This window comes from Desmodus rotundus, chromosome 5 (genome assembly GCF_022682495.2).
Source record: "Desmodus rotundus isolate HL8 chromosome 5, HLdesRot8A.1, whole genome shotgun sequence".
NCBI lineage: Eukaryota > Metazoa > Chordata > Mammalia > Chiroptera > Phyllostomidae > Desmodus > Desmodus rotundus.
This window is the reverse complement of record NC_071391.1, coordinates 136,681,616-136,704,965: the sequence shown is the minus strand read 5'-3', so window position 1 is coordinate 136,704,965 and position 23,350 is coordinate 136,681,616. Positions and strand designations below refer to the sequence as shown.

At 40.1% G+C, this 23,350-nt stretch overlaps 2 protein-coding genes and 1 pseudogene across 7 annotated transcripts in view; 1 reads left to right on the top strand and 2 right to left on the bottom strand.

Annotated features, from left to right (window-relative positions):
- The first annotated feature begins 22 nt into the window (after positions 1-22).
- The window catches only part of USP34 (ubiquitin specific peptidase 34), a 223,184-nt gene continuing 199,856 nt past the window's right edge, over positions 23-23,350 (top strand). For 4 of the 6 annotated variants that reach the window (XM_053925776.2, XM_053925777.2, XM_053925778.2 and 1 more), the window contains exon 1: positions 274-470. In XM_053925776.2, coding sequence (XP_053781751.1) covers positions 428-470 — 43 coding nt within the window. In that variant the 5' untranslated portion in view covers positions 274-427. Of the gene's footprint in view, positions 471-23,350 lie in introns of all 6 variants that reach the window. The other 2 variants (XM_053925775.1, XR_008427014.2) reach the window with 2 other exon arrangements.
- Positions 12,866-13,728, bottom strand: LOC112298136 (small ribosomal subunit protein eS1-like). The gene has a single exon (XM_045189529.2). The coding sequence runs from the start codon at positions 13,709-13,711 to the stop codon at positions 12,920-12,922; it is 792 nt and encodes a 263-aa protein (XP_045045464.1). The 5' UTR covers positions 13,712-13,728; the 3' UTR covers positions 12,866-12,919.
- LOC112298137 (sodium/potassium-transporting ATPase subunit beta-3-like) lies at positions 17,217-20,148 on the bottom strand (annotated as a pseudogene).

The window sequence follows — 23,350 nt, the reverse complement described above, 5'->3', positions numbered from 1 at the left end:
CGGCTCCTTCGCCCAGACGGAAAGAGCCGAGCGCAGCCCGAACGCTCTGTTAAAATGGCGGCGGCTTCGGCGGTGGCCGCGGCGTCTGGTCGGTGAAGTGACTCTGCTGCTTCTCTTCCCACCCGCCCCCTCCCTCCCTCTCCCCTCCCCCCGTCCTTCCCCCCCTTCCCCGCCGCCGGCGCCTCCGCGCCCCTCCGGCCTGCGCGCCTCCCCTCGCCCCCCTCCTCTCCCCCGCCCGCTCCGGGGACCGCCGGCCCCCTCCCCCATTCTCCTGCTCCCCGCCCCGTCCCCGCCGCCGCCAGCCCTCGTCGCCTCCCCGCCCCGCCGGCCGGCCGGCCCCCTCCTCCGCCTCTCTCCCCTCCCCCCCGCCGGTCGGGATCAGTCAGTGCGATCCGAAGCGGGGGAGGGGGGGGGCGGCGGCCGAACGATGTGCGAGAACTGCGCAGACCTGGTGGAGGTGTTAAATGAAAGTAAGTACCCGCGGTGGCGGCCTGTCGGGGTGCACGGTTTGGGGTCCCCGCTCTGTTCCCCGGCCTCCCCGGGCTGCCGCGGCCTGCGGCAGGCGACGGCAGAACCCGGCGGCGTGCGGGCCTAGCGCTCCGGGAAGGTGAGCGGCTGCGCGGCCGCCGCGCCGCCTCAGGCCCGGCCTCGCCGGGTTACCTGGGCGCCCGTGAGCGGGCCGCGATGGAGCTGCGGTCAGGCGGGGCCTGAGTGGTCGCTGCGCTCGGAAAGTTTCCTTATTACAGGTGTCAATTAACGAGGGCACTAATGAGCCTTCGGCTCCTTATGCTGCTGGGAAGGTGCGGGGAGGTGGGATCCGAGAACCAGGCTTTCCTCCGCAGCCCGAACCCTCCGGCCGCCCTCTTTGATTTTTAGAGTGGTGTTGAGGCCTCTCTTACCTGCTAATTTTTTTTTTTTTCATTAAACTCCCTGGGAGGAGACTGGTGGCTTTCCCCTCCCTTGGGGGTGTGTGTGGGTGTATTAAACCCTTCTGCTAGCCCTTAAATACCTGAAAATGAACTGTGGTATTGATGATTGGAATCTTCATACCTATTTTTAAAATGAACTAGTGATGCTTCTTAGTGTACCATTCGTTGTTTTAATATTAAATTCTGTTACATTAAGGAGAGTATCGTACCACAGATACCATCCCGGGATAGTCATGGCCTGTCTCCTTGAATAAAAGGCCTTTATTCCTTATACTTTTTATTACTAAAGAGATTATGTACATTGATTTTTTTTTCTAGCCAGATTAAAATTTTTTATTCCCAACCCTTGTAAGATGGTATTTTGGTTCAAAGAAACTAAATATATTGGCACTTCTGGGCCCAAAGGCCTACTTGGAGTAGGTGAATTAGATAAAAGGTTAATATGCAGAAACTTGACTTAAAGAAATGCTCATTTACCAGCAGTTTATGTGGGTTTTGGATTTGTGTTGTGTGTGTGATATTTTGAAAGACTTTCAAACTACCTCTTTCTAATGTGGTTCTTTAAAACAATTGATTTATAAAATGTATCTTCTTGTTTGTGTTTGAATTTTACTTTAATGACCAAAAGCAATAGTAAAAGTGGAAGGGTATTCGGTTTACTTTAAACTGAATACTTGCTTCCTGACAGGTGGAAGCAGGGTTTTGTCTATCTTCAAACTATACTTTTCAATATTTGTGCCATTCTAAGTTTTTTCTAGAATTTTAAGGTTATTTGTTTTTATTTTGAGATACATTTATTTTGAGGTGCAGGTGGTTTGATACACTGATAAACATAAGTTCTTACAAGTTCTTCAGAAAACTGTATTCGGTATCACAGATAAAGTTATGTGGTTATGGCTTTGCTATTCTGAAATTGGAAAACGAATAGCATTGCTATGTATTATACTAGGAAAAACTGCTTTTAATAATTTTGTTGGTGCTTTTAAAATTATTTTAAACTTAACCAGGAAAATTTTAAACGTAGCATTTAAAGAAACTGAAGTTAGTCTTTATTATCTTTTGAAAAGAGACATAATGAAATGTTCTGTTGAACATTATTTGGGAATCCCCTAGGACTTTGTTTAGAAGTGCTCAAAAATGCAGTGAATTTATGGAGAGTTAGAAATAGTATGGAGAACTAAGTAAAATTCAGTTTTCATTACCTGTAAGTAAATCGAACAGTTAGTGGAACCAGGTTCACAATATCTGGCCATGCAGACCCTCTAAGAAACCTCTCTTAATGAACAAGTAAAAAGGACTTCTTATTTGTGTATGAGCCAATGATCTCTAAAAATACTTAAGACAGTTTCTTAATATTTCCTTTAAGGCTCAGTTTTAAAAACTGACTCCTAAACACAATCTGACAATGACACTTCCTTTTTTTGTTTAAATTATTTAAGCAATTTTATTTGTAGGTCATACTGAGCTATTACAAGTTGCTCCTCCCCCGCCCTGTAGTTGTTTAAAAATTGTTTTCATTTTTCTTTTGTATAGTTGCTGTATCTGCTTTACTAACACTTACCTGTGACTGAGTAGGAGTGTGATAGTTGGAACTTGATAAAACTTGTTGAATTGAAGTAGTTTATATGTCTTTCTTGTAATCTGGCTCACAATAATTATTAAGACTTTACAACCCCAATAGGTGTACAAACATGAACATCAATTCGTCCTTGATAAATTCAGAGTTAAAGTATCAAAATAATGTGCTCAGAATTCATCTGTCAACAAAACTCCTCATAAAGGTTTAACCAGGAGAAGAAATGAAATTTTCTATATTTTTGGGTGTTAATGTTTGAAGTTGATGTTGAAAAAGAATTACTTAAAAAAATTCAAAGAACCTGTTTCTTTTAAAATTTACAATCTCTGCTTATACTTAAAGTCTACCTGGACACACCAGTACATGTGTAATCTAAAAACTTGGTGTTTTAAATGAAAGAGTAGACATAATGTGGCTAGTATAGCTTTATATCTGATATACATAGTTTTTGATAAGCTAAGGACTTCAGGTGAATTATTTATTTTAAAATACAGTAGAATGTAATGTAGTTAAAATAAAAATTGGTGGCAAAAGAATGTAAGTAACTTTTCTTTTGTCATCAGTTTTTGATGAGAGTATTAGTATTACCAGTTATACATCTATTCTTGCTGAGAATCTGAAGCTATAAAACTAACCACGGAACATGTACACACAGACGTAATTTTGCCTGGAGGTTAAAATTGAAGCCTGTCTGTGGATCCAGGCTAAGGACCCCATATTAAGGACTCCCTCACACTCTTTTTTAATGTGATGTTGACAGATATCCTAAAACTTGAAATTACATTTCAAAATAACATTTGGCTTTAGTGTTAGGAAAAAACCAATCAACAATACTAACATTTAAGTTCCCATTTTCCTTTCGGTGCTTTGTTTTTTATAAGGAAGACATCTTTAAAAGCTTGGAATGTGTCGAGTGAATTTTGCTCTTCCTTTGTGGGATTGCATTTAGTTTAGGAGGTAATTTTAAGTGTATATTCCTGTGCTTGTTGTGTGGATTTTGTATGTTTGCTGCTTTTATAGCTGTTTTATGAACCAGTTCACTAAGTCCAAGGTATTTCTGGATGTTGATGAGAGAAGTTGGAGGTCGGAAGTTATGAGAGCAGAATGAAAATGGCTTTAAATGTACATCAGTCTTTTAAATTTATTTGTATGTTGTGGATTTTATTCTTTGTGTGTGTTGAGTGATTTACAGTTTACCATTTGTTTAAAATAGACAATTCATTTGTTGTTCCTAACTGTCCTTTGAGATAGGCCAGAACAAGTATTGGTGCCTCAGCTTTAGAGGTGAAGAAATTGAACCTCAGAAAGTCTTAAGTGGTTTGCAAAAAATCATCTGTCACTTGCTTAGTTAGTAGCCATATCAAAACTAGAACTCAAGATACTCTATCAGTAATTGTAGAATAATTTTGTTTGCATTTTATTTTTAAAGCAGAATATTTTATTGAATAGTTTGTGTTGAGTACTTTGTCAGTTCTTTGAGAGTAGGTACTCTTATCACCCTTTTCAGATAAAGAGAACCAAGGCTTAGAGTTTATGTAACTTGCATAGAGTCACAGGACTATTTGTTGGAGCCAGGATTTGAACAAGACTTAATCCCAGGTCAGACAAAAAGCCTACACTTTTTAACAGTTATGGTATGCTGTATAAACTAGATGATCTAATTAAGTGGAGGACATTATTACGAATGAGTACACTGTTTTGCAAAATAAAAAGTGACTATATTTTTATGTATTTTAACAAATTCAGGTGTAATTCCATGGTAATTGTTGTAAAAATTTATGGAGATGAATGTAGCTGAATTGGAATCTATCTCCATATTGTTTGTCAGCAGTGATCCCTTTAAAAAAAATTACCCGTATCTAGGTTTTTTTTAGATAAGTACACAGGCACTAAATACAATATCTAGCTTGTTTCACCTGACATTATGTTTGATCATCTCCCTTATTAACTTTTGAAAACATATTTTTGTCTGTATAATATTTCTATTTTGTATACAATTTAATATTTCCCCATTATTGTATGTTTGTTTTCAGTTCTCCCACAGTATAAATAATGCTGCAACCCTGACCAGTTGGTTGGGTTTTGTCTTGCAAAGTGAAAGGTCACCGCTTGATTGCCGGTCAGGGACATGCCTGGGTTGTGGGTTCCTTGGGCACTTAAGAGAGGCAACCAATTGATGTTTCTCTCTCACGTTGATGTTTCTAAACCCTCTCTTTCTCCTTCCCTTTTTCCCTGTCTCTAAAAATAAATAATAAATAAAATCAAGAAAATAATGCTGCAAATGATCATCCTGTATGTAAACATATGTATTTTAATCCTCACCCGAGGATATGTTCATTGATTTTAGAGAGGAAGGGAGAGGGAGAGAAAGAGAAAAAAAGAAAAGGAGGGAGGGAGAATGGAAGGAAATGAGTGAGAGAGAAAATGAGAGAGAAACATTAATCTCTTGCCTCCCATAGTGCCCTAACTGGAGATTGAACCTTCAACCTTTTGGTGTACGGGATGATGCTCCAACCAACTGAGCCGCCCAGCCAGGGCATATGTAAATTTTTTAATACATTTTTTAAGATAAATTTCTAGAAGTGATTACTGTGTGAGAAATATAAACACAATTTTGTTTATATTATCCAGTTGCTTTTCAGAAAGGATATATTGATTTCCATTGTTTCAGCAGTGTCTATGCAGCTTGGGCACTCTTTTAACTTGTGCAGAATGTTACCCTTAAAAAAATATTATTTTGGCAAAACATGTAATAACTAATTACTAGTAAGTTTAAACATTTGTATTGGCTATCTGCATTTCTTATTTAATGCATTGCCTTTCTGTGTTTTAATGTTTCATATTATAAGAAAGGTTCACTAGTTAAGTATATCAACCCTTAGTCATATTCACGTTTCTTTTTTGCTTTTTTGTTTGCTTTTTCATCTTGGTATTTTAAATTATCGGTTTGTTTGTTTGCTAATTTATTTATTTATTTTTAGAGGGAGGGGAGGGGAGGGAGAAGGTGAGGGAAAAGAAACATCAATTGGTTGTCTCTCATATGTGCCCCGATAGGGGATTGAACTGGCAACCTAGGCACGTTCCCTGACCAGGAATCAAACCAGTGACCTTTCGCTTTGTGGGAGGATGCCCAACCAACTGAGCTACACAAGCCAGGGCTTAATTAAAAAAAAAATTAAAAAAAAAAGTTTTAATCAAATTAAAAAAAAAAGTTTTATATTGTGAAGCTTTTTCATTGTTGCCTGTCTCAAATACGGTATGTGGTTATCATATTTCTTGCTTAAACCGTCATAGCTCTTTATTGCCTGGAGAATATTCTTAATTTCTTAGCCTGGCATGTATATATATCATGGCACAGTTTGGCCCAAACTCATCTCACTTTTTTTTTTTTGAGGCCTTCGTAAATCTTTCAGACCTCTCTTAAAATTACTTACACTCTTTAGTTTAGAATAGATACTTATGTTATAGGCTATCTTTAAAAAAAATTAATATGAACCTTCCTTGCTGAATGGTGAATTCCTTAAATTCAGCCACCATGTTTTATTCTTTTCCCAGTTCTAATACAGTGCCTTGTGGAGAGTAAATGTTTAGTAAACATTTTAGTTAATGAGAAGTTGTGGTAGAAGAATGTGATTATCTAGGTAAATCAGTGTTCTTGGACCTGTAGTCAGTAGTGATTTAGATATGAGAGTTTCTGGCTGAAGTATGCAGTAGCTGTAGATTATATCATATATACTGCTTTTTATTACCTTATTCATAAACCAGTAGGTATATGCTTATAATAAATGTCCGTCCTAACCAACTGTGTTTTAAATTAATAGACAATGCAAAAAGGCAAAAATTAGTTCTCTTTCTACATAGGAAGTGAGATTTGGGTCTTTGGGATGAAGTTTGGCTAAATTACTTTTATTTAGGACTTTATATGCTAGGAAAATAATTGTGCTTTGCATTTTAATGTGATTAACACCTGTTAATGTTACTTTTCTCATAAATTCCACAGAAATTAAAAAACAGTCTCCAAATGTACCGTATTTTTTTTGGACTACAAGATGCACCCCCCTCCCCATTTGGGAGGAAAATGGGGGTGCATCTTATACTCCGAATGTAGCTTACCTGGCTCTCTGGGGGGGCGGTGGCAGTGGAGCAGGGTCACAGGAGGCAGGAGGACCACATTTTTTGTTTCAGAAATTTTTTTTCATATTTTCCTTCTCTAAAACCTAGGTGCATCTTATGGCCTGGTGTGTCATATAGTCTGAAAAATATGGTAGGTTACTCAGTTAACTGAGAATTGATGTAGTATTAACCTGTTCTCCTCTTGCACTTACCTTACTGTGGTAGAAGACAAGTTGCTCTTCCTGCCCTGGTCATAATCTCTACGAGAGAAATAATCTTGGTTGTAGCTCCTGGAATACTGTAGTCACAAGCCATTGTTGCTTAGATTATAGGTAGACTCCTGATCGCAGGGAGTGATTGGGCTGCTGTCAACCAGTCAGATTTTTCCTGTCAGAATATTTCAACAAAAGACCCAGGTAACTGGAGCACGTGAACTAGAGTGTTTTGGCAAGCTGATGTGAGGGAGGCTGATTGCAGAAGGGAATTGGGGCAAATTTGTGGAAAGAGTTGACATTGGGAGAACCAAGATGGCGGCGTAGGTGGACACACTGTGCCTCCTCGCACAACCAGAACTGACAGAAAATCGAACGGCAAGGAAATCCAACACCAAGGAAATAAAAAATAAACATTCATCCAGACCGGTAGGAGGGGCAGAGACGGGCAGCCGGGGCGGAGAGGACTTGCGTGGCCGTGGCGGGACTGAGACTGGTGGAGTGTGGGACAAACGGGGCAGGCAGTCTGAGCACTAGCAGACCCTGTGGCCCCACATTTGCGCACAGATAAACCAAGAGGGCTAGACTCGGAGTGGCGGAGAACGCGGCAGGCAGAGCGCCGCACCCCACGGCCCCACATTCATGTGCGGATGAACCGGACAAACGGCGGGGAGTGAAGCAGACCGTGTAACCCAGGGCTCCAGCGCGGGGGGAAATAAAGCCTCAAAACTCTGTTTGAAAATGCCTGTCAGGGTTGGGGCGGCAGCAGGAGAGACTCCCAGACTCACAGGAGAGGTTGTTGGGGAGACCCACAGGGGCCTAGAGTGTGCACAAGCCCACCCACTTGGGAACCAGCACCGGAGGGACCCAGTTTGATTGTGGGTAGCGGAGTGAAAGATTGGAGTCTGGTGGAGAGTGGAGCAAGCATCATTGCTCCCTGTCGGACCCTCCCCCACGTACAGCGTCCCAGCTTCCCAGCGTCCCAGCGCAGCGACCAGCCTTACTCCGCCCTGGTGAACACCTAAGGCTCCGCCCCTTAAAGTAACAGCTGCACCAAGACGACAAAAAAAAAAAAAGCCCAAATGACAGAACACTTCAAAGCTCCAGAAAAAATACAACTAAGTGAGGAAGAGATAGCCAACCAATCGGATGCACAGTTCAAAACACTGGTTATCAAGATGCTCACAGAATTGGTTGAATCTGTTCGAAAACCAGATGAAAAAATGAAGCCTATGCTAAGAGAAACAAAGGAAAATGTACAGGGAACCAATAGTGATGAGAAGGAAACTGGGACTCACATCAATGGTGTGGACCAAAAGGAAGAAAGAAACATCCAACCAGAAAAGAATGAAGAAACAAGAATTCGGAAAAATGAGGAGAGGCTTAGGAACCTCCAGGACATCTTCAAACGTTCCAACATCCGAATTATAGGGGTGCCAGAAGGAGAAGAGGAAGAACAAAAAATTGAAAACTTATTTGAACAAATAAGGAAGGAGAACTTCCCTAATCCGGGAAAGGAAATAGACTTCCGGGAAGTCCAGGAAGCTCAGAGAGTCCCAAAGAAGCTGGACCCAAGGAGGAACACACCAAGGCACATCATAATTACATTACCCAAGATTAAAAATAAGGAGAGAATCTTAGAAACAGCAAGAGAAAAGGAGACAGTTACCTACAAAGGACTTCCCATAAGACTGTCAGCTGATTTCTCCAAAGAGACCTTCCAGGCAAGAAGGGGCTGGCCAGAAGTATTGCAAGTCATGAAAAGCAAGGACCTACATCCAAGATTACTGTATCCAGCAAAGCTATCATTTAGAATGGAAGGGAAGATAAAGTGCTTCCCAGATAAGGTCAAGTTAAAGAAGTTCATCATCACCAAGCCCTTATTATATGAAATGTTAAAGGGAGTTATCTAAGCAAAAGGAGATAAAAAATAGGAACAGTAAAAATGACAGCAAACTCACAGTTATTAACGACCACACCTAAAACAAAAACGAGCAAACTAGGCAAACTAGAACAGGAACAGAACCATAGAGATGGAGATCACATGGAGGGTTGTCAATAGGGGAGTGGGAGGGGGAGAGAGGGGGGAAAGGTACAGAGAATAAGTAGCATAGATGATAGGTGGAAAATAGACAGGGGGAGGGTAAGAATAGTGTAGGAAATGTAGAAGCCAAAGAACTTATAAATATGACCCATGGACATGAACTATAGGGGGGGAATGTGGGAGGGAGGGGGTAGGCAGGATGGAGTGGAGTGAGGGGGGGGAATGGGACAACTGTAATAGCATAATCAATAAATATATATATATATAAAAAAGAAAGAGTTGACATTGAAGTTTCATAAAGAAGTAGAAGATAATACCTTGGTGGCTTTATAGTCCTGAAGTTGAAGCTCCTTTTGAGTGTCTCTCCTGTGCATACCGTTTGAGTTAGAATGCAACCAAGAGTTTGGAATCTAGTATTACCCTTGATGTGCTCTCTTCTATTGGAGATTCAGTATACTCTTCTGGTATACTCTTTAGCTTTGAGTGCTTCATTATCATCAGGTTTAGGTTTTTTGAAGTGTCATCTGTAGTATTTGGTGGCAGGAGAAAACTTAAGGACTCCTGTCATTGATTACTTACCTCCTTACTAGGGTGTTTAGTATTTTTCCAAAGAAAGTAGCTTTGCTTTTTCTCATTTTTTAAGAAGTATACGTGCTTTTTTAGAACAAAATCAAATAGTACAGGAAATAGTAAAATTAGTAGAATCTGAAACTGCTTACCAAAGACATAGTTTGTTATGGTGAACATCTCTTAAGTCATTCTTTTTTCTCTTTCCTCAGACACACTATTTTATGTAAATAAGCTAGTTATAGTTTACTGTATATCCTTTTTATTAATAAGGTATGGGCACCTTTCCATGCTTATATGCACTTAAATTATAATTTTTAATGCCTTAAATGTAGTATTCCATTACTTGATCACACTATAAGTTATCCAGTTCTCAACTGACAGGTAGTTGGGTTATATGTCTTTGTGTAATTGTCTGATTATCAGCTTGAATATATTGAAATCAGATGGCTGAGTTGCTCATTCAGCATATCTGGGAGGAAATCTGGCAATAGGATAAAATTTAAGAGAAATAAATTTGTCTTTTCTAACATCAGAGCATTGGTGTGTAGGCTTCATAGTCTTAAAGTGTTTATTTTGACCCCTAGCTTTGTAGGTTTGATTTAATGATGCTCTGCTTCTAAACCACCATAAGGCAAAATAGGAGGGGGGTTTTGGTTTTTATTTTTTAAATTCTGCGTAATTTTGCTGCCAGATTCATGAACCATATTTTGATTATTGAGGAAGTCTTAGTAACAAATGATGAATATGAGCAAGTAGTAAGAGTACTAGGTCAGAATAAATTGAGACTTAAGAATATGCTTAAGACAGTAGGGCTTTTTAAGTTGCGTTCAAAGTAAGAAAATCAGTAAGGGACAGTGGTCAGTAGAGTGGTATAATAGAGTGTATGGTTAGCAGAATGTTGTTTTACTCTAATAGCACTTTGTTTCCATTTTCTCTTTTAAGAGGAGTCCCCACACTGACAGGATAAAACATATATTAAGAGGGAATCTAACTTCCAGATTGATGAGGAATAATGAGAACACTTGACAGAATTTGATGCTATCCTTGTGAAAAAGATGAGATGTATTTTTTGTCAACATGGAGGGACTTGATTGATAGCAAGCCCCATGATCTTGTCCTTAATTCTTTCCTTTTCAAGATTTTCAGTAATGAGCCTTGGTTTAAAATTTTTTCCTTGGAATGGAATTGGCCCCATTTCAAGGGAATGAGGGGCACCTTGGAATCTTTTCTTCTTGTTTCAAAATGAAAAGCTCATTTTGATCTGTTTTATTAATTGGGGTGTAAGCCTGAAAACCATTCAGAATATTACATGGATGTTCAAAAAGACAACACAACGTGCACTGCTTAAATATGAGAAGCATTGTGCCCAGGTTACAGGAGGTAGTAGTGCAGTGCTTGTGCAGTTGGAATAGTACTGGGTTGAATTGTATACAATGCCATGATGATAATCTGTTTCTGAAGTTAATGTAATTTCATAATTCTTCACTGAACCTCATAAAAACAATGAGAAATAGAATGATTTTTTAAATTTTTAAAATTCTTTTAAAAAATATTTTATTTATTTTCTAGAGAGAGGGAAAAGGAGGGAGAAGGGGAGAGAAACATTGATAGGTTGCCCCTTCCCCAAGCATGTGCCCTGATCAGGAGTTAAACCAGTGACCTTTTGGTTTGTGGGACAACGCCCAACCCACTGAGCCACACTGGTCAGGGCTAGAATGAATTTTTTAAGAAAAATTATTTATTTTATACTCACCCGAGGACATGCTTACTGATTTTAGAGAGAGGGGAAAGGGAAGGAGAGAGGGAGACATGACATGAGAGAAAAACAGCATTTGCTTGCCTTCTGTACACACCCTGACCAGGGATTGAACCTGCAACCTAGGGTATGTGCCCTGACTGGGGATTGAACCCACAACCTTTTGGTGCATAGGATGACGCTCCAACCAATTGAGCCACCTGGCCAGGACCATTGTGCCCAGGTTTTTTGTTTTTTTTTTTTTTAATATTTCATTAATTTATTTTCAGAGAGAAGAGAAAGGAGGAGGGGAGAGAGAGAGGGAAACATCGATGTGGCTGCCTCTCACATGCCCCCAAATGGGATCTAGCCTGCAGCCCAGGCATGTGCCCCGACTGGGAGTCCAACCAGGGACCCTTTGGTCAACAGGCCAGCACTCAATCTACTGAGCCACACCAGCCAGGGCAGGACCCTGTTGTTTTTTAAACATTTATTTTATTTTATTTTTTAAAAAGGTTTTATTTATTTATTTTTAGAGAAAGGGGAAGGGAGGGAGAAAGTGGTAGAGAAACATTGGTATGCGAGAGAAACATCCATTGGCTGCCTCTTGCACATGCCCCAGCTAGGACTGAACCATTAACCCAGGCATATGTACCCTGACCTGGAATCAAACTGGAGACCTTTTGCCTTGTGGGATGACGCTCAACCAGCTGAGTCACACTGGTCAGGGCCATGCTGTCCTTATTTTTAGAGAGATGCTTATAGAAGTTGGGAAACTCATAAAAAACTGTTAAAGGAACTACGGAGAGACTTATTCTGCCTAAAGTGGATTAGTCAAAGTTTCAAGGAAGATGGAAAATTGAACTGGACCTTTAACTGGTTGGAATAGTTGCTGGGAATGAGGGGAGTAGAACAGCTTACTATGATTTGTGAGGCTCTGCATGACACACAGCTACTGCTAACCTTGTTTTTTTGCTTGTTTTACCTTTTTTTAAATTGATGTTAAATTGATGTTTTTTGCTACCGCTGAGCCTTTTATTATGCTTGGAATTTATCACCTTCCTATGCCTTCAAGTCTTGACTTACATGTTATTTTTTCAGAGAGGCTTTTTTTGAAAATCCAATATAAAGTAGTTCTGGTTCTTAATTTTCATAGCATCAGAGTTTAGAATTATGCATTTATTTTTATTTACTTGTTTAATGTCTTTATTTTACAAGGCCATAAGTTCTTTGATCACAACTATCTGTTGTTTTAACTAACTTTCACAGTACCCAGCATACTAGGGTTAATACTTATTTGTTAAACTATGTGGAAAAATATTAAGATCACTGTAGGTGTGTAATGGTAGAGAGGAAAAGGGTAAGCTGGATGTGGTGGTTTTCCATGTTTTCTCAGTTTTCTTGGTTACTTTCAGATACTGTTGTTTCTTGCTTTTGTGATGTCCTCCTTACTATCCCCTTCATAAAAAGGTGCTTCATTTCTTTTTTTACACTTCATCTTTCAAATTAAAAAAAAATTATTTCTGGGTATTCCTTGATATTAACACCCCTGGGTTAAAAATATTGATTGGGAATTACTTTTGACCCAGTTAGGACTCTGTCATAAGGACCTGAAAGAAAAACCAGCCCAAATTGCAGAAACAAAAGGATTTTTTAAATGTATATTTTTTGTGTTTATTGAGATGATTTTTTTTTTATCACAAATAGGCCTTTTTATTTGTCACCATTAAATGTCTGAATTTAAACAGATTCTTGGACTGGGGGCTCATATCCATCAGCTCGTTCAACTTTAGCACCTGTCTCATCCCCAGTAGCTTTTCCAGAACTGCTACCTTCACCATGAAGCTCCATGAGTTTTCCCAATTCAGACTTGGGCTTCTTCAGCATTTTGACTTTTCTAACAAAGACATCATGAAGTGGATAGATAGATTGGCAAGCCTTTTCTATGTCTTTCCCAGTGCTATCTGGGATCAGTTTATTGACCACTTCTTTCAAGTCATTTGTCTGCACCTCTCGGGTCATGATTTCCATCATCTTCCGGATTTGGCGGACTTGTTGATGCTGAGCATAAGAGGTCTTCCGAATCTGATTGTTGCATTTTTTAGTAAAACCAACACAGAATAAATGAAGCAAATACCCATCGGTAGTTTTGACATCAACATGAGCTTCAATCATGGTCTGCCATTTTTTGACCATGGAGCACATTTTGTCACAGGTAAGATCCATGCCATGGAAATTAGTCAGGCAGTTTTTGCCCTGAACATCCTCAGTAATTAGTTTGAATTTTCTAAATGCAACTTCTTTGTTCTGCAGATCAGCTAGGCTCACTTCAAATACTCGGCCCTTCAGACTATCTGATGCAATTTTGGTTCCCTGAGTTCTCGTGACTAGTGTTTTTCCAATATTTCTTATGTTGAACATAGCTGGTGCTTTCACGTCATACCAATCTTTCTTAGAAAATGGATCAACCACTTTCTTCTTTACTCCCTTTTTGCCACCTTTTGTCAGGCGCTTGTTCTTGCCCACCGCCATGGTGCTGCTCAGAGAGCCAAAAGGGCTATTGAGATGATTCTAAGACATTTATTTTTCATTCTATCAATGATATATCACATTTGTTGATTTGTGTATGATGAGCCATCCTTGTATCCCAGGGATGCATCCTAGTTTAATCATGGTATATGATCCTTTTAATGTGCCATTGAGTTTGGTTTGCTAGTATTTTGTTGAAGAATTTTTGCTTCTATATTCATCAGGTATATTGGCCTGTAGTTTTCTTTCCTTGATGTATTTTTTTCTGGCTCTGGTGTCAGAGTAATGCTGTCTTTGTAAAATGAGTTTGGGAGTGTTCCCTCCTCTTCAGTTTTTTGAAAGAGTTTGAAAAGGAATGGTGTTAGCCTTTAAATGTTTGGTAGAATTCACCACTGAAACTTCTGGTCCTGGGCTTTTCTTTGTTGCAAGGTTTTGATTACTGATTCAATCCCCTTACTCGTTATTGGTCTGTTCAGATTTTCTGTTTCCTCAAGATTCAGTCTTTTCAGGTTGTAGGTTTCTAGAAACTTACTGCTTTAGGTTGCCCAATTTGTTGGCTTATAATTGTTTTTAATAATCCCTTATGCTCTCTGGTATCAATTCTAGTACTTCAGTTGTCTGCTCTTTCATTTCTGATTTTATTTATTTGAGTGTTCTGTCTTTTTCCCTCAGTCTAGGTAAAGATTTGTCCACTTAAAAAAATCTTTTCAAAAAACTAGCTTTTGTTTCATTGGTTTGTTTCTTCATGTCTCTATTTTTATTTCTGTTGTGATTTTTGTTATTTCATTTCTTCTGCTAACGTTTGGCTTAGTTCTTTGAGGTGTAAAGTTAGGTGTTTGAGATCTTTTTGCCATAATATTGCATTTCTAAGTTTCTCAGAACTGTTTTTGCTGCATACCATAAGTTTTGGTATGTTGTTTTTATTTTTGTGTGTCTCAAGATTTATTTTTTGGTTTCCTTTTGACAGCTCTTTTGATTCATTGGTTTTTCAGAAGTATATCAAGTATGTTAATATCCACATACTTGTGAAATTTCCCGCTTTCCTCCTGTTACTGATTTGTTTTCTATAGCATTATGATTGGAAAAGATGGTATGATTTCAGTCCTATATTTACTAAGGCTTGTTTTGTGTCCTAACATATGGTCTATCCTGGAGAATGTTCCGTGAATACTTGAGGGGAATGTGTGTTCTGCTATTGTTGGATGGAATGTTTGGTATATGTCTGGTAGGGCCCGGTATTCTAAAGTATTGTCCAAGTCCATTGTTTTCTTGCTAATTTTCAGTGTGATCTATCCATTGCCGAAAGTAGGATATTGAAGTCCTTTCCCATAATTCTAATGTTTGTGTGTTTCTTTTGATCTGTTAGTATTTGCTTAGTATATTTAGATACTCTGTGTTAGGTGCATATATACTTACTATTGTACCTTCTTGATTAATTGTATTCTTTGTCATTATATGACAAGAGACTTCTTTTTTCCCCCCTATTATAAATAAAGGTACTCCTTTCTTTTTGTGTCTATTTGCATGGAATGTAGTATTCCATCTCTTCACTTAGAGCCTATATCAGTCCCTAAAATTGTAGTGAGTCTTTTGCAGGCAACATCTAGTTGAATCTTGTTTTTCTTTTCTTTCTTTTCTTTTTTAAAAAGCTTTGCAGCCTGACGGTGGCTTTTGATTAGAGAATTTATTTCATTTACATTGCAAGTAACTATTTATAGGTAAGGACTCATCTATAAAGAAAGTAAGGACTTACTGCCATTTTATTGTTTTCTGGCTGTTTTGTAGTTCCTTCTTTTCCTTTCTTTCTCTTTTGCTATCTTTCTATGTGAATTAATGATTTCCTTAGTGGTATGCTTTGATTCCCTCCTCTATCTTTTGTGTAACTACTATAGGTTTTTGCTTTGTGGTTACCATAAGACTTACGTAAAACATAGATAAGATGGTCCATTTTAAGCTGATAACAACTTTGATGGTATACAAAAACTCTTTACTTTTTTACTCTCATCCCCAATATGTTTTGTTTTTGATAGCACAATTTACATCTTTTTATTTTGTGTATCCATTAACAAATTACTATATCTATAGTTGATTTTAATAGTTTTGTCCTTTAACCTTTATGTTATAGTTAAGTAATTGACGTACCACCATATCATTGCAGTAATAGAGTATTCAGGATTTGATTATGTACTTTATCAGTGTTTTGTATTTCACATGGTAATTAGTGTCCTTTCATTTCTGCTTGAAACATACCTGTCAACATTTCCTTTAAAGCAGCTCTACTCTCTCAGCATTTGTCTGGGAAAGTCTTTATTTCTTTTAATTTTTCATTAATTTCTGAAAAGTAACTTTTCCTGGTGAAGTATTCTTGGCTGGCAGTTGTTTTCTTTAAGCACCTGGATATATCATCCCATTTTCTCTGGACTTGTAAGATTTCTGTTGAGAAATCTGCTGATTGCCTTATGGGGATTTTCTTGTATGAGGAATTTTTTTTTTATTTTTTAAATAGTTTTATTGTAACGTGTATTAGAGATTTTTTTGAGGTTATACTTTTTGGGAACTGTGAGTTTCATAAAGTTGGATGTTAAGATCTCTTCCTAGATTTGGGAAGTTCTCAGCTATTAAAAAATTATTAATTAATTTTTTAGAGAGAGGGGAATCGAGGGAGAAAAAGAAGGAGAGAAACATCGGTCAATTGCCTCTAGTATGCATCTTGACCGGGGACTGAACCCGCAACCCAGGTATATGCCCTGACTGGGAATTGAACCTGAGATCTGTTGCTTTGCAGGATGACACCCAACCAACTGAGCCACACTAGTTAGGGCTCCTTGAAGTCTTGAGTTGCTGTTTTTGCGTTGAAAGAGGCAGTTAGACTTTCTCACTGGCTTTGGGAGAGACCTACCTTCTGTCAGCTGTTAGGAATTGAGGCTTTCTCAGGCTCTTATGTGGATATACCGGATCTTCATTTCCTATATTCCCTTGGAGGGAATTTTTAAGATTGTATGCCTTCTCTTGATCATGCAGAGCCAGATTGAGCGCTGATAGCCTCTGGTTTGCTTTTCCTAAGATGGTGCTGAATTCTCAAGTTTGTGTGCTTTCTCCCAGTCCTGCAGAGTTGGGCCACCTTTCTGCACATGCTTACTAGGTGTCTGCAAAGGCTTGCTCATGTTGCTCCTAAGGGTGCACTCAGGGAGCCAGCCATGGGGATGAGAGAGTGTGTGGGTGAAGTGTATGGATGTAGGGTGTACCCATTTGCCAGTTGGCAGCATCGTCAGACAAGGTGGCTTGTGGTTGGGCATCCTGCATTGCATTTAGTATGATCCATGTACTCTTTTCTGTTCTCTGAGAGCCCTGCTACTCCCTGCTCCCCACTCATGTAGTACACATCTCAATATTCTGTAGGGTGAGAACAAAATGGGTCTCTTTGGCAGTATAACCTGCACAACTGGGGAAATTGGGCGCTTACTCACACATTCTCACTTGACCTGTGGGAGAAATCACAGACTGAGAAGATCTTTCTTGGCACTGTGTTGTGCACCTTGAGGGAAGGGTGTCACAGGTAAAATGAAACTATTCCTTTTACCCTCTTCAGTGTGTCCAAACTTGGACTTTTTTTGTTCTAGTGGTGTGCTGAAACTTTTCTGCTGGACTCCCACACTTGGTTGTCCATGGGTGATTTTCAAAATAAGTGTTTTTTGGGAGGAAGATGGTAGGAAACTCGTATTTTGCTATTTTGATGACATCATTTTTTATTGATGTGCTTTATGCCACCCAATCATATATTCGTCTTTTATATAATTTTATTAAAATGAAAATAGCCCTGGCTGGTGTGGCTCAGTGGATTCAGTGCTGGCCTGCAAACCAAAGGGTCGCTGGTTTGATTCCCACTCAGGGCACATGCCTGGGTTGCTGGCCAGGTCCCCAGTAGGGATCGTGCGAGAGGCAACCACACATTGATGTTTCTTTCCCCCTCTTTCTGCTTCCTTTCCCCTCTTTCTAAAAATGAAACAAATAAAAAAATGAAAATAAACTTTGTATACTATAAAATTTGTATCCGGCATTTCTTTCACTTGGCATATAGTTACAGTTTTTCCATGTTTCTAATTAGTTTATCAGTAGTCTGTGGCTTTTTTTTTAACTTTTCAAATCCACTTTCATTTTCTTTTCCTCTTCACACACAGAACTTGACACATTCTTTTTGCAGCTGTAAAGTCACTTTGTATTTGTCAGTTACCAATGAAAACTTTCACCCCTAAAATTTTTCTGGCATCAAATATTGGGTAACAGTTAACCAATGTTAAATCTATAAAATATTTACATGGCACAGCACATTAAGCTTTAGACACTCGGCAATTAAACCACATGAAAATAGGGCCAGACACCCATTTTTGGAATCAGGTGTTCACATTCCCTATCTGGTGACTATACAATGATTCCCAAAGGCAGAGGCAACAGGCAGTTACTTCAGAGGACATTGAACACTATGATCTGGAAGCATATTATATAATGTTACCCTAGTATCATGTATCATCTCACCTATCTCTCAGGTGGTCTCATAATTCTAGAATGTCAGGTCCAGCTGATACAAAATGAAGATGGACAACACAGCATTTATCCTGTGGACATACTCTTACTCCTACTATGCATACATTGTGGTTTTGAATGCAGCTCGTCATAAAAACTTGTCACAGTCATCATGGTTTTTCAGGTTGGGTGATCTAACTGTAACCAAGCAGACAGGGTCCTGTTCACATGGCACCTTGGTGTATGACCCAACAATTAGTATTGAAAGAAACAGGTTTTTATTTATAATATTCCAATCTTGGGGATGCTGAGAGCACTTACACTCAGAGCCCTGTTCTTCCCTGAGACCCAGCACTTCCCTTGCTCCACAAAAGGCTAAAAGCCAAAGCCAAGCCCTATAGTTCCTCATAATCCTTACCTGTGTTTAAGCCAGCTGTGCAGTCTCACAGCAGCTATCCTTCAGGATTTGGGGTGGATTGTCATCAGGCTCCAGGAATACATGCGCCATGTTACACTGGATCTTGGTGAGGTCCAGGAAAGGCACAAGTACCAAGAGTCCAGATAGAGTCCAGGTCTGCAAAGCAACAGGTCAGCGTCTTGCAAGGCAGGGTCCTTGATGGCTTCGGAATCAGCTAGAGCAGGCACAATCAGAGCAGCAGCAAGTCTCCTTCCTTACTACAGCAGGCCGCAATGCGGGATCCTGACTACTCCCTTCACATGGCAGCTACGCCATTGTTCTCCTTTCTCATGCCTCCCTGCTTACTATGTATGCCTTTTCCAAACTGCATGGAAGCTCCCTCATGGCTGCCTGCCCTTAGTTTTAAGTGCTGACCGAGGGCTTCCTACATGATTTCCTGTGAGGCTACTCCCATGATGAGCTACATTGCCAGTTTCACCTTTTGTTTTAAATACCTTTTCTCGGTTGCCATCCTTATTCAGGGCAAGTGGGACTCTGGCCCAGGGGCTCCACGTCCCTGCTCTCACACAGGTGCTGTACAAACCCCCGGCTGTATCACGAGACACTATACATTTTGAAAGTCACATACACATCTTTTGCTCCAGGGTGGAAGCACAACTTCCCTTCAGGAAGGACATGGCTATCCACTTGTCATTGTAATGCAAAGTATCTTCCCTCTTCCCATTCCCCAACCAAGGGCTATGGGGGGTTTTCTGGGGACCCTCCCTTGCTCTGCATCCCATTACACAACATTCTTGCACTCCACTCTTACTTCTTTTGGGGAACTGCTAGCACCAAAGCTGAGCTAGATAGCAACTAATGGCTCTAGATAGCCTACATGCAGTTTCTTCCCATAGTAGGGAAAATATTTAAAGTCTAGATTTCCCAAGGGAGGATAAACTGATGGAGTTGTGTTTCCACCCTTAGAAATAGAGCATTCTGTCCTTGGTTCTCCTTGAGGCTTTAATCCAATTATTTTGTTCATTTTCACAACAATACAATGTTGTCCACTGGAATAGCCAAAGTCCGGATCATCAGCCCCACTGCATTCTTGAAGTAAGGCAAGAGGAAACTGACATGCTTTATAAACTGGATCCTTCTGTTCTTCTAAAGCATGTGGCTTTGAAATTTCTTAAGGTCTTCAATGTGCCTTTTATAGGACTGTGGTTCAGACATACTGAATAAATACTCCAACACCAACACTGGTTTTAGACAAACCCTAAGTCCTGGACCTAGAAATCTAGTCACGATATTTTGGAACCTCATTGTTCAGAGTCTGAAGCATAATCCACATTGCGAATGTGAAGAGTATAGTCAGGAACTCACTAAAGACTAGGTAGAAAAGCAAGAACAAACATCAGCTCTTGGTGTGTTTCATGAACTCTCTATTGGTCTGGTTGTAGATGAAGAGCTTCCACTTGGCCAGGCTCTGGTTGAAGGACTTCTTGTCCTTCTTTGTCATGGTGTGTGTGCCTACTGTGAGGGGAGGGGTGGAGGCAGCACTGAGGTGTGTTCAGGCTCAAGCAGCACAGCTCCTCACTGCCGTGCTTACTTCAACCGACTGCGCTGTGCAGATCTGGGCCAATGCTGAGGCTGGGAGCCTCATGTTTCCTGTATCAGTAGTTCGTGGCTTTTAAAAAATCACTGAGTAGAATTCCATGTGTAGATATAGTATAATTTAAAAAATCTCTTCTTTGAATTCTTGGTTTGTTATTAGTTTGAGGTTCTTTTATTTTTATTTTTTGCACATTTTCTCATTGCTTTTTGAGAGAGGAAGTGGGGGAGAGAGGGAGGAATATCCATGTGAAAGAGAAACATTGATTGTTTGCCTCATATATGCACCCTGACTGGGGATTGAACCTGCAACCTAGGCATATGCCCTGACCAGGAATTGAACCCGCGACCTTTCTGTTTACCAGACGATGCTCCAACCAACTGAGTCACACCAGTCAGGGCTCTAGTTTGAGGTTCTTTGAATAAATTGTTTTTTTCATTTTGCTTTTCATGTTTGTGTGGTTACCTGCCTGTAGTTATTCTGTAGATTCTGGCTGCTCTGCAGTTCGTAGTCACTGATGTGTCCATCCATTATTTAAAAGTAAAATTATATATGTACTTTTTGCTTATTTTTATTTATTTTTTAAATTATATTTTATTGATTATGCTATCCAGTTATCCTGAGTTTTCCTTCTTTGCCCTCTCCACCCAGAGCCCTTTACTTCCTCAGGCAGTCCCCTCACCATTGTTCATGTTCATGGGTCATGCTTATAAGTGCTTTGGCTATTCCATTGTCTATACTGTGCTGTACATTCCCATGGCTGTTCTGTAACTATTTGTACTTCTTAACACCCTCACCTCTTCACCTGTTTTTCCCCTCTGCCCTCCCCCCTCCCATCTGGCAACCATCTGGGAGCTAACTTTTTTCTGTTGCTGCTTTTAAGAGTCTCTCTTTATCTTTAATCTTTAGCCTTCTAATTATGATGTGTCTTGGAATGGGCCTCTTTGCATCCATCTTGTTTGGGATGCTCAGTACTTCCTGGATTTGCATGTCTATTTCCTTCAGCAAATTAGGGAAGTTTTCTTTCACTATTTTTTCAGATAGATTTCCAATTTCTTCCTCTTTCTCTTCTCCTAATGGCACTCCTATGATGCGAGTGTTGAACCTCTTGTAGTTGTCCCAGAGGCTCTTTATACTATCCTCATTTTTTTGGATTCTTTTCTCTTGTTCTGTGTGGTTGTTTTTTGCTTCCTTTTGTTCCAAATCATTAATTTGATTCTTGGCTTCATCCATGCTACTATTGTTGCCCTGTAAATGGTTCTTTATTTCAACTAGTGTATCCTTCTTTTCTGACTGGATCTTTTTTATGCTGTTGAGGTCCTCACAAAGTTCTTGAGCATCCTTATAAATAGTGTTTTGAACTCTGCATTTGATAGATTGCTTATCTCCATTTCGTTTTAGCTCTTTTTCTGGAGTATTTATCTGTTCTTTCATTTGGGTCATGTTTCTTTGCTCGTTTTGGCAGCCTCCCTGTGTTTGTTTCTATGTATTAGGTAGAGTTGCTTTGACTCCATGTCTTGATAGCGTGGCCTAATGTAGTAGGTATCCTGCAGGGTCCAGTGGCACAGCCTTCCCTATCACCCCAGCTGGGTACTCGAGGTGTGCCTTTGGTGTGGGCTGAGTACACCATCCTCTTGTAGTTGACCTTGGTTGCTGTTGGCAGATCAATGGGGAGGGATTCACCCAGGCTAGTAAGCTGTGACCACTGATCACCAACCTCTGCCCTCTGTGAAGGATGAGCTGTACAGGGGCAGGGTGGTAGTGCTGCTCTGTAGCTGTCTACTGGATGTGCTAGCCCTGGGGTTTCCCTGGTGGTGCAGGCCAAAGTAAGCCCCACCCTCTGTTTTGCTGAGGGCATTCTGCTTGAGCTGTAAAGCAATCTTGTGCTGGGTTTGGAGATTCCCAGGTGAAACCAAACTGTGACTTTAATCTGGCTGCCCCTAAGGCTCACTGAAGCCAGTTGTTGCTTGTTTGAAGGATTTAGGAGACATACTAGCCTTTTATATGGAAAAAACAGCTTGGGTGGGTCTGTTAGTTGCAAGGGGTGGAGCCTCTTGGGATCTCTAGGTTGGGTCAAACAGTGTTAGCCAGGTTGATGGCTTCTTAGATATGGTACCAGCTTACTGGCTCTGTGGGGGGAGGGTTTAGCAAAGGGACAGTGGCCTCTGCTCACCCTGATGCCAGACAGTTCAGTTTCTCTCTGTATAGCACTGGTGCCTTTCAAGCTGCTATCCCAGTGTTGGAGCTCAAAGGAGTGAGTCTGAGTAGGTGAGTCTGTGTGTGGGTTCTTTAATAGGAACTCCTTGGGACTCCAGAAGTTTCTTCTGACTCAATCCCTACTGGTTTTTGCAGCTAGAAGTTGTGGGGACTTATCTTCCTAGCACTGGAAGCCTGGGTGGGGGGTGGGGGGGTGCCTCCTGTAGGTCTGGGACTCCTTGCTCCTGAGATATCTCTTCCAAATTTTTATCCACCACACGTTATGCATCTGTGCCCCTCCTACCAGTCTGGATGGATGTGGTTTCTTTAATTCCGTAGTTGTCATACTTCCATTCAACTCAATTTCTGACGTTCCTGAGTGATGGTTGTTCTATCTTTCATTTGTAATTTTGATGTGCTTGTGTGAAGAGGTGAGCCATGTCTGCCTCTGCTGCTATCTTGACTGGAAGTCCTTATTTTTATTTATAAAGATGTCCTTTTAGGAGTCATTGCTCAGTCAGGATAGTTTGGTGGTTTTTCTGATTTGTTTCTTAAAACCAATTTCATCTGTAGATCCCCGTCTCCTTTTTTCCTCCTTGCTATTTATTTGTTGAAGAAAGTACTGATTCCATGGATCATTTAGCCTATAGAAGGTTTTTAGTCTAGATGTTCCTGATTGTATCTTTGTGTTTTGTTTTTTTTTTTTTTTTAGAGTTTATTTATTTTTAGAGAGACGGGAAGGGAGGGAGAAAGAGAGAGAGGGAAACATCAATGTGCGAGAAAAACATTGCTCAGGTTGCTTCTTGCATGCCCCCAACTGGTGACCTGGCCCACAACCCAGGATGTGCCCTGTGACTGGGAATCTCACTTTGTTCCCTGTGTTTTTAGACTGAGGAAGGAAAACTTACATTGT